We start from the raw sequence: 18,865 nt of genomic DNA on the forward strand, positions 1-18,865 counted from the left end.
CACTAAAAACCCACAGATATTCAGTATACAACTACATAAAACAGAATAAAGCAACAAATCCTCACATTTGAGCGACTGGAACTAGATGGTGTTTGACATTTTTTCACACTTTTTGCTTGAAACGATTAATTGATTAACAAAATGGTAAAAAATAGTATTCAAAAATTAGTAAACAAAAGTGAAACACACTGGGAGACATATGCCTGGGCAAAATTGCCCTTCAGGTTTTCTGTGATGCAAAAAATGGATTATGCTAACTTTCATCTCTGCCTCCTTTTGACCACCAGCACACAATCAGATCTCTCCAAAATGTTGCGTATCTATACTTTTCATTATATAGCTACAGTGCACAGATGAGAGAGAGAGATGAGGAATTGAAACAGTTCAGTGTTCATAGTTGGCTCCTTAACCCCAGAGGCCACCGGGGTGCCTCAGCAACAAATATCAAAACCCCATACAGATATGTAAGTGGCCAGACAATTGCTTTCTCATTGACTGAAAAAAATGATGCTAGTAATGATGAAAATGAAGAGTGCCACGTGGGTTGTTGTTGTTTTTTTTTTCTTGTTTTTATTCCACCCTAGGTCTGCCCATATCAAATAATTTTCCCCAGCCACAAATTAAGAACTAAATGATTTCTTATCCATGACAAGCAGGTTAGCCACAAAAGAGAACTGATGCAGGCCCAGTGCACTGGATAGTGTTGTTTCAGTGAAGACTGAGCATATCGGCGTGTCACTCTGAGTAGGAGTGTCTGCCAAATGCTATAAATGTAGATAGACACAGAGTGGTCATTTTGGGGAGGGTGTCCTTATTCCTGTATAAACCTCATGTATGTCTATTGTATATGTCGTATCCGAACTATGAATATATGCTGATAGAATGTGGAGAGGTGAACATGTACACACACACATACTGATGTTATCTCTGTGGGTCTACCAGGTGAAGCTGGCCTACCAGGAGTCGGAGGTGGTGGCTCTGTTGAAGAAGATTCCTTTGGGCCTGGTGGAGATGTCAGCCATCAGAGAGCGAGCCGAGCAGCTCAGAGACGGAAACTTCTGTGATTACAGACCTGTGCTGCCTCTGATGCTAGCCAGCTTCATCTTTGATGTACTGTGTACCCCAGGTAAGCACCAGTTACTGTTAAGTTACTGTTAAAATGTTGAACTCCACCACAAGACTGTTTTTAAGCAATTGAATTGTTTCTGTCCTTCCTAGTTTTAAGATTGTCAGTTGAGATACAGACAGGATGTGTTATGCCACCTTGCGTCCCAAACAAGTTTTTATAACCTAATGCAAATTATGTTTGACAAGATTATTTTGACAATAATATAAGATCTAATCATCAAATTAAATAATTCTGACTTTTTGCATGTGTTGGCCTGTGTATGTGTTCTTTGGAGTATACTTCCTGCCTGAAGGGTCAACTCAAAGTGACTGAAGAAGTATTACTGTTATTTGGCTAAACTGTGATATTTAAATGGGAACTTCAAGAATTAACATCCCTTTCACTTTTCTCCATATTGTTTGTGCAGTTGTGTCCCCAACGGGTTCCCGTCCGCCAAGCCGCAACCGTAACAACGAGATGCCTGGCGATGAGGAGCTGGGCTTCGAGGCTGCTGTCGCTGCACTCGGTAAATTTATTCTTGTCCCGTTCCTTAATTTCTCTCAGTTTCTGTTTCTCAGTGTCTCTTTTTCTGTCCTCACCGCTTGTCTCACACCCCACAACTTTATCTATACTGCCCACTGTCTGTCTGCAGGTATGAAGACCACAGTAAGTGAGGCGGAGCATCCTCTGCTGTGTGAAGGAACTAGACGGGTGAAGGGTGACCTGGCTCTGGCTCTCATGATCACCTATAAGGATGACCAGAGCAAGCTCAAGAAGGTAGCCATCTCTCCTTGATTTGATAAGAAAATGGTGGCTTTTTTTTTCAAGTAAAGCTAGATTGCTGTGCCGGGCAGATCAAAAACTATTTTGCCTGAGGGGAAAACTGATTTCTTCATGCTGTAGCAGAGGCGAGGCAGATGACTGGCTTTGGAAATAGAATGAGAAAAAGACTGTGCCTGGAGAACGCTGTTGTTAAATGTTTTTCACACTTCGACTTCATTGATGATTATGATTTTGGTGACAAAAACTTCATTAAAACTTGACAGAACAATAACCAACTGTGATTTGGTGGAAATAAACCCTTAATTCAGCGACTTAGATGTTAAAAATATTCTGGCTCTACCCCAGGGGTAACCAAACTAACACTTTTCTTTCACTTCACTTTCCTCTGCCCCACCCCCCCACCCCCAGATACTGGATAAGTTGTTGGACAGGGAGAGTCAGACCCACAAGCCCCAGACCCTGAGCTCCTTCTACTCCAGCAAGCCAGCAGCTGGCAGCCAGCGCAGCCCATCCAAACACACTGCCTCTGGACACAGTGGGGTGAGCGGGGCCACCGGGGGTGTCTGCAAACACACACCCTCCTCTTCGTCTGCGACCACTGTAGCGGCCTCGTCTTCCAGCTCTTCCTCTGCCGTGGCACTGGCTGGTGAAGAGGTGGCTCATCAGGCTGAACTGAACCCAGTGCAGAACAGTTCAGCAGGGGAAGGTCCTGCTGAGACCAGGCAGCATGGTGAGAACCCCCATCCCCTCTCTGCCATGTCTTATTATACTGCAGAACATCCACAGCAGCTTCATGTTTTTCACTATAAAGTAATAAGTAGTAACACGTAATACTGTAGTAGTAGTAGTCCATCCATCCATCCATCATCAACCGCTTATCCTGCGTACAGGGTCGCGGGGGGCTCGAGCCAATCCCAGCTTAGTAGTAGTATTTATTATTATTCTTACATAAAAGACTAAACAAGTAGTTTAGTAGTACGGTATGCATTCTTTGAACACAGATGCCGTAAAATGTTCTGTATTGATTCAATTCTTGTTCAAGTACAAAAGTTCCCACCCCTCCACCACGTCATTACCATTGTTATTATAGTTAACAATAGCAATGATGATGATGATGACAACAACAATGATTATTGTTGTTATTGTAATTAACAATATTAACTACAGCACAAGGATGAAATAATCCAACAATATATTAAGATAAAAAAATAATGACAAAAACAAACAAATAAAACATATTAGAAAGAATCCCAAGTAAAGTGATCTTGACTACAGAAGCCCGCTCACCTTTAGTCTTGAACAAGGATTGAGGATCAGTCAGAAGTGGGGCTGGGCGATATAGCCAAAAATGTGATCATGATAAAAAGAAAAATCATATCATTCGATATCTATAATTAAATGTCAAATCATTATTTCTTTCAAGTTTAAAGGCTGATTTATGCTCCTGAGTGAAAGTTGAAGAAACTAGATGGTTGTTTGTGGTTTTAATTAAACAATTCTTTATGGTCAGAACATGACAAACAGTTGATGCCAAACATGGTAGAACATTCAAAACAATTATGAAAAGTAAAAAAAAAAAACTCAACAAAATATCTTAAAAAATGAAGTGCTAATTTGTTTGTGATTCAAATTAATTCAATCAAACGTATATTGAACATTTTGTTGTATTGTGATTGAGGAAAACTATATCGTGATAATTATCATTATTGTTGTATTGGCCTGCCCTAGTCTGAAGGGCTAATATGATCTTGTCTTACCTTACCTAATGTTAATATCATGGCCAAGATTGCTGTGTTGTAGCAGTAGTCAGTGAGAGATTCAGATTTTGGATTTACATTTCTGAAATATCATGTGCTACCATACTTCACTCTGTGAAAACACAGTAGGCTTTGATAGAGTTAGACCTCTGTTTGTTTTCTTTCCTTGCAGTATCAGATGGGCCTCCGTCATCCAATGACCAGCAGAATGAAACAGCTCCATTTAAGCTGGAGGCCACTGTGCCCAGTCGGCTGGCGCTGGGGACCCGCTGTGGATACAGCCAGCGTTGCTGGGGCTCACCTGTCCGGCAGAAGAAGAAGCACACCGGTATGTGCAGATTTTTTACACAGATCACCTTAACTTTTATCCACACTGTAAGACAGGCAGTGTTTATTTGTAGCCTGGGTCAGATACGTGGTATTTCCTGATAGCGTACATACAGTGAGTTTTTAATCCAAAACTGAACCATGTACTGAAAGAGCTTCACATACATGTTGTTTGGACAGGCATGGCGAGTATCGACAGCAGTGCTCCGGAGACAACCTCAGACAGTTCGCCCACTCTCAGCCGGCGGCCGCTCCGGGGCGGCTGGGCAGCAACCTCCTGGGGGCGGGGCCAGGACAGTGACAGCATCAGCAGTTCATCGTCTGATTCCCTGGGCTCCTCCTCCTCCAGCGGCTCTCGCAGGGCAGGGGGCGGGGCCAGGGCCAAGAGCACAGACACCAGCAGGTAAACAGACTTCCTCCTCATCAGGTCACTAAGACAAGTAAAAGCACACTAGCTGGGTTACTGAAATGACCAACAAGAAAAGATTGAATTAAAAAAGAACAAATGCTGCCTGTTAACAGAGTCTACTGGTGACTGATTCCTCATCAGGTGGAAGTGAACTCCCAGCAACCTGTGGTCAGCAGCAGACTATTTTATAAAGGAGGCCAAAGCTGGGTTTATACTTGACACAAGGGGTCCTGCTGTAGATACCTACAGTGTAGACTCTTTATTTACAGTTCAGTGTCTTATTTGACCTGTTTATGCCAAAACAACTGACAGATATATCATACATGATCAGGCCATATCCTGATTTCATCATATCCGCCACAGTAACTGTGTTTACATTCTTTGATTGACTTTGTGATACAGAGCGGTGGTGGGCTATGAACATACTTATAGAACTGGAGTCACATCCAGGTAACTTCTACTTCTCCTTGTCTCATTACTTCTTTCATTTACGGGGATAGAGAGCGGGGGTCGCAGTGAGAAGAAGGCTTGCAATGGAAATGTATTTGCCAAATGTGTGTTACTGAAAAAGAAAATGTTACTAAGCCTTTCTTCAACTGCTGTAACGTCGTCTTCACTCCCAACAACCTCCTCCAGCATCATCAGCATTTGTAGGAGAAAACACAACCCAGCTCTGTCTGTAGCATAACTGCTTTGTACAACTATAAATCCACCTCAAGAAAAGTCAGACTTGTCAGTCTTGGAAAGGGACATAAGGGTTGCATATGATGGAAATTATTTTAAATACTAGCTTCAGATGGCTGTCTGCTGCTCTTATACTTTCAGTTAATTGTTGAATTTTATGTCCAGTTACCTGACATTTAAAGGAAGCAAATAATGAAAATACAACTTTTTTACTAGTCAAATAAGACTGCATTACATGACAAACAAGAGGGCAGCAGAAAATACAAACACAAAGAGGCCTACAGTAAGTATGAGGCCTCACAGAACAGTACAGACTAGAGTAGGACCAGACAAGCCTGGAAAGGTCATTTTCCTGAAAACAAAACTGTTTTACAGTAGATCTGTTTATCTACATTTGAAAAAACGGAGATGAATTCTGATTAACACGTCCACATTTCCCCACATTCAGGTACAAAGGGCGACGTCCAGAGTGCCACGCCCCCCACGTGCCCAACCAGCCATCAGAGGCAGCAGCCCATTTTTACTTTGAGCTGGCCAAGACGGTGCTGATCAAAGCTGGAGGGAACTCCTCCACCTCCATTTTCACCCAGCCCTCAGCCAGTGGGGGCCACCAGGGGCCCCACAGAAACTTGCACCTGTGTGCCTTTGAGATTGGCCTGTATGCTCTTGGCCTCCACAACTTTGTCTCACCCAACTGGCTGTCCAGGACCTACTCCTCCCATGTGTCTTGGATCACTGGTGAGGGGCGGTGTGTGTGCGTGCGAGAAAAAGAGTTGCAGATCAGAAACATGAAGACTTTCAAATGCACTGACTAAACCTCCCTCTCTTTCTCTCAGGCCAGGCCATGGAGATCGGCAGTGCTGCCCTCAACATTTTGGTGGAGTGTTGGGACGGTCACCTCACCCCTCCGGAGGTGGCATCCCTGGCTGACCGAGCATCTCGGGCCCGGGACCCCAACATGGTTCGGGCGGCGGCAGAGCTGGCCCTGAGTTGCCTGCCTCACGCTCACGCCCTTAATCCTAATGAAATCCAGAGAGCCCTGGTGCAATGCAAAGAGCAGGTACTGTGGGAGTGGGTTTACCGTTCCAAGTAATTGATGAGCCTGTTGCTGAACACGGCAGAACATGTTGCTGAATGTGTATTCAAGTGTGATTGGTCTCACATGACAGGAGAATAGCTTGTTTTTTGTCAATGTGAAACATCTTGTCAGTTTATTAGGTCAGTATCAGATTAACTGGGTATCTGTAGTGTACGCCAGTGGCAAAACCTTTTGTTGTTTTTATACCAAAATAGCCGTAGCCAGAGGCTTTATGTTTTCTGGTTGTCCGTCCGTCCCATTCTCGTAAAAACACGAGATCTTGTGAACACCTGGAAGGAATTTTATTAAATTTAGCGTCCACTCAGATACGGTGATGAACTGATTAAAAGGTCACTGTGACCTCAAAAAACATGTTTTTGGCCATAACTTAAGAATCGATGTAGTAAGTAAGTAATTCTAACATCATTTCACACAATAGTCTAATAAGATAAAATAATGAAGTGATAACATTTTATATCAAAAAGACCAAAGGTCAACTACACTGTGACATCATAAAACCCCACCCCAAAACATCTGAAACCCCCACAATGACAACGACACAATGAGTAAACAGTGACTAGCACAGTACGGGCTTTCCTCCATCTCGTCCATTCTGCCTTTTCTTTGAGCCATCGTAATCACGTGACTGCAAACAGCGTATTGGAGCGTGAGTTAGGGGTGATAGCAAATTTACACTGTTATACAAGCTGCACACTCACTACTTTACATTGCAAAGTGTCATTTCTTCAGTGTTGTCACATGAAAGCATATAATCAGATATTTACAAAAATGTAAGAGGTGTACTCACTTTTGTGAGATACTGTATATATCATCCGTGTAGTGTTAACTTCCATTTAGCCAAAAATACACTTTATACCTTTTTATTCAATTCCTTCCAAGTATTTACTACATTTATAATATGAGTCTGGACGACATGGATGGAAACTGCAATTTGACCAGTTGGTGGAGCCAATTAACAATGGCGCGGTAATTCTCATTTATGTTAGTGAAGGTGTGATATCTACTACAAAGTGTTGGTATGTGTGAGGTGTGAACAGGGAAATGTTAGGATGCATGATGGAAGAAAAGAGAGGGAAAATAAAATAAATGAAAGGAAACTCAGGATGATGATAATAGTAGTAGTAGTAAAAATCATGAGAAAAATTTCAAAAAAGAGGAAACATTTTGAATTGAAGTCTGACTGAGTTAATTTTCATTAGAATGGAATCCAAGGGGGAAAAGCAGAGACACAGGTTCACTCAGTAATAAGCAGCAGCTGCCCACCACATGGCAGGTTCCACCCCCCTCAGGCCAACAGCATCAACACGGCCGTTCTTAAAATTGGAAGAAAAGGGCTAAAATCATCACTCATTCAGGTAAGGGTATCTGTAGAGTATAAAAACAGTAAATAGAACTTCTCAAAAAATTGTTTTCTAGTTAGTTTTCAAAACTGAATTAATGTTTTATATTCTTTATACTTTTAAAACAGATTTGAGTTTTGTCAGATTTTAACATTTAGACGAACAAAACTTCAAATAGTGGTGGCAGAATAAAATACCATTTCAGCTCAGGAACGCAAACAAGCCAAGTTTCACACGACACAACATGTGTGGCTTGATACCATTGACTGACCTGTGAGAAGGAAATGGAGAGATATATAGTGGTTGAATCAGTGCTTGTTCGCTCTCCCTGCAGAGTGTCAGGAAGTTAAATCTGACGTTAAGAACTGAATTTGAAATAACTTCTGGCACCACAATACAACCTTGAATTTAGTCAGCTGAATCGTTCAGAGTTTCAGAGTGGGATTAAATTGCAAATACATAATCCAATTTGCAGATGCATACTGTTGCACATGTTTGTTGTTGTTGTTAAAGTCTTTAAAATCACATCTGAAAAGGTGTTTAGCGGATATATGGGATGAATATCAAGTCATATTTCAGAACTGAAAAATGTTTCGAAAGGGTGAATCTGGGTTTGAAAGTTTGAAATCTAATGAAGGTTTTGCAACTTTTGAAGGCTTACATACAGTATGATATTTATACTTCAAATATCTGTAAACATGATTTTGTATTTGAGTTTTCCTCCTTCACAAGCGCATCAGTCTTTTAACAGTGCTTCTCTTTATATGTTTTCATTTTTTCAGCCTGTCAAAACATTATGCAAGCCTTCAGAACTCAGTTTAAAACTTGCCAAACTTTCTATTAGATGTCAAGGTTTCAAAGCTTTTTTTCTTTGTTTCGAAATATGAGATTGTATTCATTCCATACTGATGAAGAAATATGTGAAGACAATATATGATTTATTGTATTTAAAAAAAAAAGTACATCAATGATCCGTAGTGCTCTCCTCTTCACTAATCTTACATTTTCCGCTACCTAAACTCACTTCCCGTCTCTCCCCTTCTGGCCCTGTCCCCCTCCAGGACAATGTGATGCTGGAGAAGGCCTGCATGGCGGTAGAGGAAGCAGCCAAGGGTGGAGGTGTGTACCCTGAGGTTCTCTTTGAGGTGGCTCACCAGTGGTACTGGCTGTATGAGCAGTCAGTGGGCGGGGGCTCAGGCCAGCAGCGAGAGACCTCTGGGCGCTGTGGGGCCAACGGCGGTTCGGGCAGGAGGCTCCCAGAGTCCACCTGTGTTGTCCTCGACAGCGGAGCCAACATGGAGTCTCCGGGGATGGCAACAGTCACAGCCTCAGTCACTGCCGCAGCCGTCGTACCCGTCATCTCTGTAGGCTCCACCATCTACCAGTCCCATCCGATGCCCGGGCAGGCCATGGCTCACCCCCACAGCCAGGGCCTGCACCCGTACACCACCATCCAGGCCCATCTCCCCACCGTCTGCACCCCCCAGTACCTGGGACACCCTCTGCAGCACGTCCCCCGACCCACCGTCTTCCCCGTGTCTGGGGCTGCATATCCACAGGTCAGAAACCGTCTTCATACAGTCAGTGGGTTTTTTGTTGAATTTCCTTTTTTGTTAAGAAACAGCTAATTTGAGTGTCCACAACTAGAATTTGAAAGTACAGTTTTGATGCTGTCTTCACAACAAGACTCAAAACTACATACTGTAAATAGCTGCAGGCAGTCAGTGTACAAAATACATGTACATGTTTGAAAATACCAAACTCACTTGTTGTTTAGGGAAAACATTATGGGCTGCTACTAATGACTGTTTTCATCATCTATTAATGTGCTGTTTTTTAGATTGTAATTGATTGCTGGTTATCTCAGACGTGTAAGAGAGTAAACAGAGTCTCTAAGTTTTGGACTGTTTGTCCAACAAAGCGGTGAATGTCTGCTTGTACGGGGAGACTGTAATTTAAACTACAGATGGTGCGAATGCTGGATGTTGAAAAGCTGATGCTAAAGTGCATTGCTGGTGTAATTAGAGTGGAGGAGAAGCCAGAGGAGTATGAAGAGTTGGAAAAGGCGCAAAGCGATGAAGAATGCAAACCACAGTGTAAACAGTGAAAGGAGTTGAAATAGCACTGACAGTTAAAAATGTTAACATGTAAATAACACCTGCGTTGTTCTGCCTCCAAGCTGCTGTGAGATACAGTATGTAGCAGGAGTTTCACAGAAATGTCAATCAAGTGGTTGGTAAACACCAGAGGAGCAGTCTAATCAGCACGTCTCAGTCAGCTGTGTGTTTCCACTAGAGATGCACCGAGTGTGATCTGCCGATTCCAATTTTCTTGCTTTCTAAGAACACAACTCGTATTTTGGATTGTTTTTAGCTTACAATTCCATTTTCACATGTGGAGGAGGCTTGTTGTCTATGGCCTGGCCTATCATTTACATTTACTCATTTAGCTGACGCTTTTATCCAAAGCGACTTACAGTTGCTATACATGTCAGAGGTCGCACGCCTCTGGAGCAACAAGGAGTTAAGTGTCTTGCAGTGGGAACTGAAGCCAGGTCTCCCACACTAGCAGGGTGGCCCTCACCACCCCCAATGTTGTCTTACCTGGTCTTATCGTGTCTGCATCGTGTCTTCTAACGTAATACCAGATAATGTCTCTCTGTGTTTCTCTGCAAAATGCTAAAATCAGTCCTAAATAAATCCTACTTTAGGATTAATTAATGAATTGAGAAAATAAGGGCTGATGAATTGATAATGAAAACATGAAATTCAAAAAATGTACTTGAAACTTGCCTAACAATTTTATAACTGTAGATGGTGGCTTTTATCACTAGTGGAAAAGCCCATAGAGTTACTTGGTATCCTATTATAAGACATACAGATGAGTCCTTACATGTGAAATAAATATTGTTTGTGCCACACACACATTCTCACACTTTTATGTGAGAATGTATGTGGCAGGTGACACAAGCTAATTGTGTGTGTGTGTGTGTGTGTCCCCTCAGGGAATGCACCCAGCCTTCATCGGTGCACAGTACCCGTTCTCAGTGGCCACTGGCCCTCAGCCACCTATGGCAGCCACAGCTGTGACCTTCCCTGGCGTCCCAGTACCGTCCATGACTCAGATCGCCGTCCATCCCTACCACACTGAGACGGGCCTGCCCCTCAGCACCACTGTAGCAGGTCAGGATGACACACAAGTGTGTTTCTCTGCAGTTTCCTGTGTCTGTGTGTGTTTCAGCTGCCATTTTCACAAGTTTGAAAATAGGAAAGATAGCGACCATTGAGGGTGAGAAGTGTCCAGCGTTCCACACTCTATGAGTACACCATCAGGGTTCTCAGAGTGCCCTGCATTTTGCCTTAATTATCAGTGTGAATGCAAGTGTAACTACGGACGAATGTAAATTCTAGCTTAGAGATTGTACGTTGGTAAATGTTACAGGACCTCGGGGTGGGTTTATGTGTGTCGGTCGGCGCTAAACAGTATGATGTGCCTGTTTTACAGTAGGCAGCGTCCACACGGGCCCCACCATCCAGGCCATACAGGGAGCATCTCTGCCCTCCCTCTCCTCCCAGCCTGGCTCATTGGTCACTCCTTTCCCAGCAGAGGACGAGCAGCACAGCCAGCCAATCAGCCAACAGGGCCTGCACTACCTGCATTCTGCCTACAGAGTTGGTGAGGAGTTTCAGTCCAGTGAATATATTTTATTTTAACCAATGTGCTTATAGTACAGTAGATGAACTGAACAAATCTCTCTTGTTCTTTTGTGCGAAGGCATGCTGGCGTTGGAGATGCTGGGCAGGAGGGCACACAATGACCACCCCAACAACTTCTCCAGGAGTCCACCTTACACTGAGGATGTCAAATGGTTGCTAGGACTGGCTGCAAGACTAGGTGAGCCTGCCATGTTAAGGCATCTGGTACATTCTATCAACAGGGCTAGAAAGTCTCTGTCTGCTGTAGCTAGTAGCAGACAAACTGCAATGACAGTGAGCAAAGGAAGAACTGATGTTAGTTTTAATGACTGTCGCACCATGAACAGAAGGCAGAGGCGACTGTGGACTGGACACAGTGCTGTGCTGACATACACCCATTTGTCATAGCGGCTATTTATAGCAGACGCAACTACCTCTGTTGAATCAACGACTTCACAGTGAAGCTCACATATGGGGCTTTCACAACTAAGCATAAATTATGTACATTTCCATAAATTTAGCAATATAATCATGTATAATGACAATAACTCTACTTAATTCAGTCACTTCAGATGGATGTGTTAGGGATGCACCAAATGTTCGCCGAAGAAATTTTACAGAACAAATACGTTGACATTGAGCATTTTAAAGGGTCTCATTTTAAAGAGAAAGATGCAAAAATGACCGTTTGCAGACACTGTTCTGCTGAATTGTCTCTTAGCACATCCAGTCAATCTGTGGCTGACTTCTTAGAAAAAGCAACAAACGTTTGACCCGCTTTGAGTGTTTCTGTTACTTGTTTGTGAGAAGGCGATTAAGCTAGCCGCACCTAAATTTGGAGTAATACATTATTAAATCCACTGAAAAGGACCAGAGCGAGCTGACAGGCAGTTAGTGACTTTATCCTGTCAGTTTGTCTCTTTACAAAGACAAGTGTTGCAGTATGAGAGTCCTACCTGAAGGGAGGCTGTGAAGTTTTCATGTTACGCCGTACGAGAACCACATACAACATTATTTATCAAATCAGGTCGGACTTGAGGATACACATGTGACAACGTCAAAATAAGGCGTCTATACAGGATGGAAATAAGATTAATTGGATTATATTCACAGAAAGTATAAAACATGTGTCCATTAAAAGTGAATAGACACATGTAATTTACTTTACTGGACCCTCTCGGGCCCCGGACCCACACACCATAGTCTCTCCAAATCCTGTGGGAAACACTGGGTAAAAAGCACATTCTGATTTAATTTAAATGCAATGGTAAAAAAAGGCAAAATAAATGGGGAAAAAATGGGAAAATGTTCCTGTTCCAGCCAAACTGTATCTTGTAGTAACAACATAATAAGATGGCGATAGCTACATTTGAAGTACGGTACAGTAACCATGCCACTCACCAAGTTTTTCCCAACACAGTATTAAGGGATTCTGTCCACTGATACACTTCAGGCTTTGAATTTGAATGCATACAGGAAGTATAGAGTTTGTATTAGCTGCATAGTAATGTAACAAAAATGTATCAGGGCAAATGGGTGCAAATCAGAAAGGCTTCATAGTAAAATAATACTTACCAAACAGAGGAATTTGAAACAAAGACCTGCTCATGCTGCTGCACATAGATTTGTTCTAAAGGGCTTGATCTAAAATTGTCATGTAGGCCAACCTAATCTAACCAAAAAGCCATGTTTCCATCCAAGCATTTTTATTAGAATTATCTAGTTAGAAAAGCTGGTATGGCAGCTGGTAAATGGCAAAATACGACAAAACTTCCACAGTATCACTAAAAGGGTTTACGCTCGCTTCAGGAGGTTTTTGTCCTTTTGTTGTGAAAGAGTTTATCCGACAAATAGCTGTGTAAAAAAAGGGGGTTTGTTGAATAAATAAGTGAATATTACATGACAGATGAGCTGTTTGGTCCAATTACATTGCACAACAACTCTAAACTGGGTTTCAACAGAGGACTGTCTGTAAATGATCTGAGCTGCACCTGTACGGGGGCTCAGCTGTAAATAAAGAGACCAGTTATTGGCACCGCTCTGTTCTCACTCACTGATTGTATGTATGTGATCTCTATACTATGACTGTCTCATTTGACACTTCAGTCTGAATTGACACAAAATACAGTGTAGAAACTCACTCCTCTTCGTTAACCATCACTTCAGCTTCTATCTACATATCCGATCAGCGTCGTTCTCTTTCTTGTTTCTGCCTGTTCTCCCTGTCAGGAGTCAACTATGTGTACCAGTTCTGTGTCGGAGCAGCTAAAGGCGTCCTCAGTCCATTCGTCTTGCAGGAGATCATCATGGAGGCTCTACAGAGGCTGAACCCCGCCCACATCCACGCCCACCTCCGAACACCTGCTTTTCACCAGCTCGTCCAGCGCTGCCAACAGGCCTACCTGCAGGTACGACACGTCTGCATCTACGCTGCAGCCCTGGCTGCATTCATTAAGGGGTAGACGGACAGACACCAGTGCAGTTTGATCAGCAGAACAATCAGCCCGCAAATGTCAGTAAACAAATCCTGGTTTATACAACATCCCAGCTGGTGAGTCATGTATGGTTGGTTGCAGTCGAGATTTTCCCCAGGTGGTCCTTGCTTTGCTCTGTCTTTGTCTCCTACCAGAAAAACAAAGAACAGTGCTTAGTTGTCTGTCCACCCAAGTTGTCAATTACATGTCCAGCCTATATTTGAATGTCAACAAATCAAGATATTAGTAATAATTAAAGCTGCAAGCAGTGTTAGACGGGCACTCGCGCTGTGATGTGCGTAGGGGCTTGCAGAGGGGCAGTATGTCATTAAGTGAATATTGGCTTCAGGGTGGGACTTTTATCCAACATGTATTGTTAAGTGCAGATCTGGCCGTGTGCACTGAAGTTATAACAACTTCCTGTTTGTTGGCAAATCATTAATTGTTCACGCCAGGCCAGGGTCACGGCCTTTGAGGAAAACTCACAGATAGCACAATTTGTCATCGTCAGTACATTTAGATTGCACAGGGAAAAGTTGAAATTGATCAGTTTAATTCTTTAGCAGGAGACGTTAAAGTACAGAGCCTGTAAAATGAGCAAAAAATTGCATTTTAAAATCAATATGGCCGACTTCCTGTTTGGTTTAAGGTATGGCTCCGAGAGGCTTTTCTGTAGGTCTGGAAATGATACATCTGCCACAAAAATGTTGTACATTTCAGTAAAACGTGGGCTGGGGGCTGCAGTTTAGGGGCTGCTTGCGAGCCATTCTGCCACTTCCGTGCACAAAAACCATATGACACGAAAATGTTCACCATGTTTGAATTTTGTGCAAAGTTTTGTGAGTTTTTGAGCAGGTTTAGGCCCCAAAATTGTGATTTAATTTGGGAAAAACAAAGAATTCCTTGCATTTCAGTAGGGTCCTCGCACGTTTTGTGCTCGAGCCCCAAATACTCATATTCACTCAAATTCACTCAAATTGGAAGCACATGAGGAAGTGGGAGTAACCTTTTCAGGTAATAGGCTAAGTGAGCAGCTCCAGCTTCTGCCATGTCTGGATTCATTCTCCATTGTTTAATACATCATGTAGTGCTGCTCCGTCTCAGTGCTCTCTGATCGGTCCATTCAGGCTGCCTGTACAATCATACCTCTCTCTCTCTGCAGTATATCCACCACCGGCTCATCCACCTGACGCCTGCCGACTACGATGACTTCGTCAACATCATCCGCAGCGCTCGAGGTGCTTTCTGCCTGACACCTGTTGGTATGATGCAGTTTAACGACGTGCTGCAGAACCTGAAGAGAGGCAAGCAGACCAAGGAGCTGTGGCAGCGGATCTCCCTGGAGATGGCAACTTTCTCCCCCTGAGCAGCACGCTCGCGGCGAGAGTGTGCTAGGCCCGGACCTGGGCTTGAGGAGTCCCATCCAGCGCCCACTCGGCCTCCAGCACTGCTACTGCCATTGCACTGAGCCGGCCACATTCATGCTGTCTGGTTGTGTCAGGGACCCTGCTCCCTGCAACGTGGACTCCAACACGTGACACAGGCAGTACAATCAGCTCCCATACCCCTGACCCGCAGAGACTTCCTTTTTTTGTGTGCGTTTGTCCTCCCACAGCTCAGAGGAGAAGCCGGGTCACCTTCCTGCTCTCCTCTGATCTTGACTGACTCCTCACTCTCATTTTATCATGGTTCATGTTTGTGTAACTGTGGAATTAAAGTGTACTCCTTCCTTTCTTTATCTAACTCGTCTTTTCCATTTCCCCCAAACTGAAGACATTGACGGGGATCTTTCACCCTCCATCCTCACTTCGTTTCCAGTGTTTTGTAGTTTTGTTTAGTTTCGTTTTGAATGAAACCACTGAGTGTGGGTCATTTTCATGCTGCAACATTCCTGTCCAGAGTGGTAGGTGCTGTGATGTCTCATTCACTAAAAGCTTGTCACTATGGATCTGAATCTTTGCAGAGTGGGAGAAAAGGAAGATTTGCAAGGAAGAAAAGGTTTAATATGAGAAATTATATTGTGAGTACAGGTGAGGATTTTTCAGTATTTTGTTTAATCTTTTTTGATACTTTGTATAGAATATGACATGTATGCAGAATGGAATGGGAAGAGAATGAGAGGATGTTAAAGGTGCTGTTGTTGTTGTGTGGGATCCAAATGTACATTTCAGCCTGCCTGAGGAGTGACGTGAGCACAGCTCCAGACCAAAACCAGAGGCCACCTAACCACTGTGTGGCCAAGCAACACTTCGAACATCTGGATCAGTCTTTTGTTATGACTTGGCAGTTGGGCTGGGAATCATTTTTCAGTTTATCAGTTTTCTGATGCAATTTTTTTCAGACCTCAGTAAAGCGACATATTTATATTGTTAAATATAAAAATTTTCTATATTAAAAAAAGCCACCTTGCCATTTTTCAAAATAAGCCAAGCTTGTCAAATTCCGTCTGTAATGCTGTCTTCACATAACTGTTCAATATCTCAGCTAAAATAAAGTAAATAAAACTAAATTAGAATTTACATCCAGTGATCAAAGAAGTTTTACATGAAAATAAATCAATCATTGGGTGCATCCAAGTTTTGATGGAGAGTAATGCAAACACACATCAGTGTGCACTCAAAAGTACTGAGAGTCCATACCCAGCCCTCCTTTTCAGCATCCAACTGACTCGTTCAGATGCATAGACAGTCTCACATGCTTCCCATTAAATTGTTTAGGAAAGCACACTAACGTTGTATGTTTGCCAAGCTGGTCACTTAGTCCCCATCCTTGTCTTTTCCTTGCACACATACAGTTAGAAGCCACTGTTGATAAAACATTTTATATATATCTTATCTTTGTGTAGCTTGTCCAAGTGTATTTTTAGGTGAAGTATATTCTCCTCAGTGCGGTGGACCCAACAGGAATGAGGGTACTTCCCCTTGTGTACAACTGTGATTGAATGCTTTGTCCCCCATCAGCCACAAAGGGGCAGTAGTTAAACCCTTACTGGTTTAAAAACCCAGTTGGACAAGCCACACAAAGCTGAAATGTATGCTTTGTCATAAGAGTATGGTTTGTTTTTACAAGAGAGAAAAGATGGTTGATTAAGTAGCTGGTTTGGCTAATGTCTGCTTTTATTGGGAAGCATCTAGGACTGTCACACACAGTGGAATAGTCTGGATTGCCTTTTTTGGATCTTCTTCAGTTCACACTTTTGCGTGAATTTAGAGGCTCCTTGAGGTCTTTCCCAAAATCCACAGTATGCCGCTCATCTCGTCTCTGTGAGTCTACAGCTGTGATTTTGTGATGCCACTACATTGACTCTGCAGACTGTCTCACACAGGGACAGTGAAGCTCACTGGTCTAAACACTATTAAAGGCCAGGACAGCGCTGCTGAGATGAGCTGTGTGATGCACACGAGTCCAAACATTCACTGGGCCCTGTCAGAAATCACACACATTGGTGTGTTTGATGGGCCCCTTTCTTCAGCGTGGTTAGCTCGTAGACCATGGTGCTGTTACTTTAAGACATGTTGACTTTCCATCTCTGTCCAGGCAGCTGCTGTGGCTCTGAACCCACCTCTTTGACTGGCTCTGGACCTCACAGGTGAAGGTGACTTAGAAAATGTGCTGTGATATTTTTGTATTCCTCATAAAGCGTAGCTTGATTGAAAAGTTCTATATGTGCTGATTGCAAAAGGTTCTAATTTAGAGTGAAAAGAATAAAAAAAGATAAAAGCAATACTAAAAGTTTAGAGTTTACTTAATAAAGATGATTCAAAACACAAACATGCTGTGAGTCATGGATGTTCTCATTCATTATTTCTACCGCTGTCAAATGGTCAAATCACATATTATCCTGAGGCTGCCTGCACTCTCACTAGTGGCCACAAGAGGGATTTGTAAGATCATTTATCAGATCACTAGTCAGTCAGGACCAAACTCCAATTTTTTTCCCCAGTAGAACACCCCACATATTGGATGTCAGATATTTGGTTTTCCATATTTATGTTCTTACGAAGATGTTTTCATCAAAGCAGCAGCCATTAGGCTGTTTTGTGTTTTACCAATCAAATAACTGGTTCACAAATGAGTTTTTTCACTCAAAAGCTGATGTGTGGAAAGCAGCCAGAGCTCTTTGCTGGTTCTCTGCTGCTATTTTCCAAATGATTAAACCATGAAACTGGAAATTTATAAAATCTTACAAGTCATGTGTGTAAAAGTGCCAAACTGTTCAATGAAATGAAGATAAGATAAATAATGTATAACATATTTAACCAACTGAATAGAAAGAACCCAGTCTCTAAACAGAACAATAATCTAATATTCTGCAAAACAAATTCTGTTCAGTGATGATGATGATCCATTAATCAGGAAGGAACATGAGGAACTCTCCAGAAAAGCCAGTAAGTGGACCTTGATTTTAAGAGCTTTGTGTCAAAGCATGAACATTTGTTTGGATGGATAATTCAGTCTCTAGATGATAAATAAGTGAAAGAGGCAAAAGTCAACATACATGAAAGATGTTTGGTACACAAAATGTTCAGATATGCATCACAGCATAAGTTTTAAGAGTTAAATGAATATATTAATATTACTAAGAGAACAGTCTAGACCTGCTCTATATGAAATGTATAATGTTATTATTGGGGCAGCTATATAAATAAAATTACTGATTATTGAATACGGCCAAAATAATATTAGCAAGAGCAGTGTTACGTGTCAAATAGAAATGCTTTTCCCCTCAGACACAGTTCACACATCACACAGTATGAACCAGTGTAAGCATTTCAGTGACTCTTAAACTTCAGTGTTTCCTCCTCAGATTCAACACACACTCGTCTCTCCTCACAGTCTCTTGTTAGATTGGGATTCGGTGCTATTAACTGGAGATTTTATCACAAAATAATTACTTTGACGTCTCAATAAAACAAGTATTTTATATTTAGATTATAAGTGCAAATGCATTTGTTTATTTAGCTTATTCTTTTTCTTATTCGGCTGGTGTGGCAAGGTAACAGGAATAGAGGGGGTAGGACCCAAATGCAGACGCCTGGGGGCTTGCTGGGCCAACAGGTACAAATAATGGATGACCATGAACAACATTAATAATTCAACAGGGGCCACTGGAACTCCATGGTGAGGCTGGACTGTTGGAACTGTCCAGAATCTTCAAGTTACCAGTAACTTACCACAAACCATTCAAT

At 42.5% G+C, this 18,865-nt stretch overlaps 1 protein-coding gene across 1 annotated transcript in view; it reads left to right on the forward strand.

Moving 5' to 3' along the window:
- The window catches only part of zswim8 (zinc finger, SWIM-type containing 8), a 40,197-nt gene extending 22,750 nt beyond the window's left edge, over positions 1 to 17,447 (forward strand). Inside the window, 14 exon segments of the mRNA XM_038737021.1 lie at positions 943 to 1,126; positions 1,536 to 1,634; positions 1,761 to 1,885; positions 2,300 to 2,621; positions 3,821 to 3,976; positions 4,156 to 4,378; positions 5,517 to 5,806; positions 5,905 to 6,128; positions 8,569 to 9,066; positions 10,512 to 10,689; positions 11,012 to 11,182; positions 11,282 to 11,401; positions 13,432 to 13,610; positions 14,839 to 17,447. Coding sequence (XP_038592949.1) covers positions 943 to 1,126; positions 1,536 to 1,634; positions 1,761 to 1,885; positions 2,300 to 2,621; positions 3,821 to 3,976; positions 4,156 to 4,378; positions 5,517 to 5,806; positions 5,905 to 6,128; positions 8,569 to 9,066; positions 10,512 to 10,689; positions 11,012 to 11,182; positions 11,282 to 11,401; positions 13,432 to 13,610; positions 14,839 to 15,042 — 2,973 coding nt within the window. The 3' untranslated portion in view covers positions 15,043 to 17,447.
- Positions 17,448 to 18,865: the final 1,418 nt, after the last annotated feature.

Source organism: Micropterus salmoides, unplaced genomic scaffold (genome assembly GCF_014851395.1).
Source record: "Micropterus salmoides isolate LMB-PRFRI ecotype aquatic unplaced genomic scaffold, ASM1485139v1 Ms_hic_scaffold_22, whole genome shotgun sequence".
Lineage (NCBI taxonomy): Eukaryota > Metazoa > Chordata > Actinopteri > Centrarchiformes > Centrarchidae > Micropterus > Micropterus salmoides.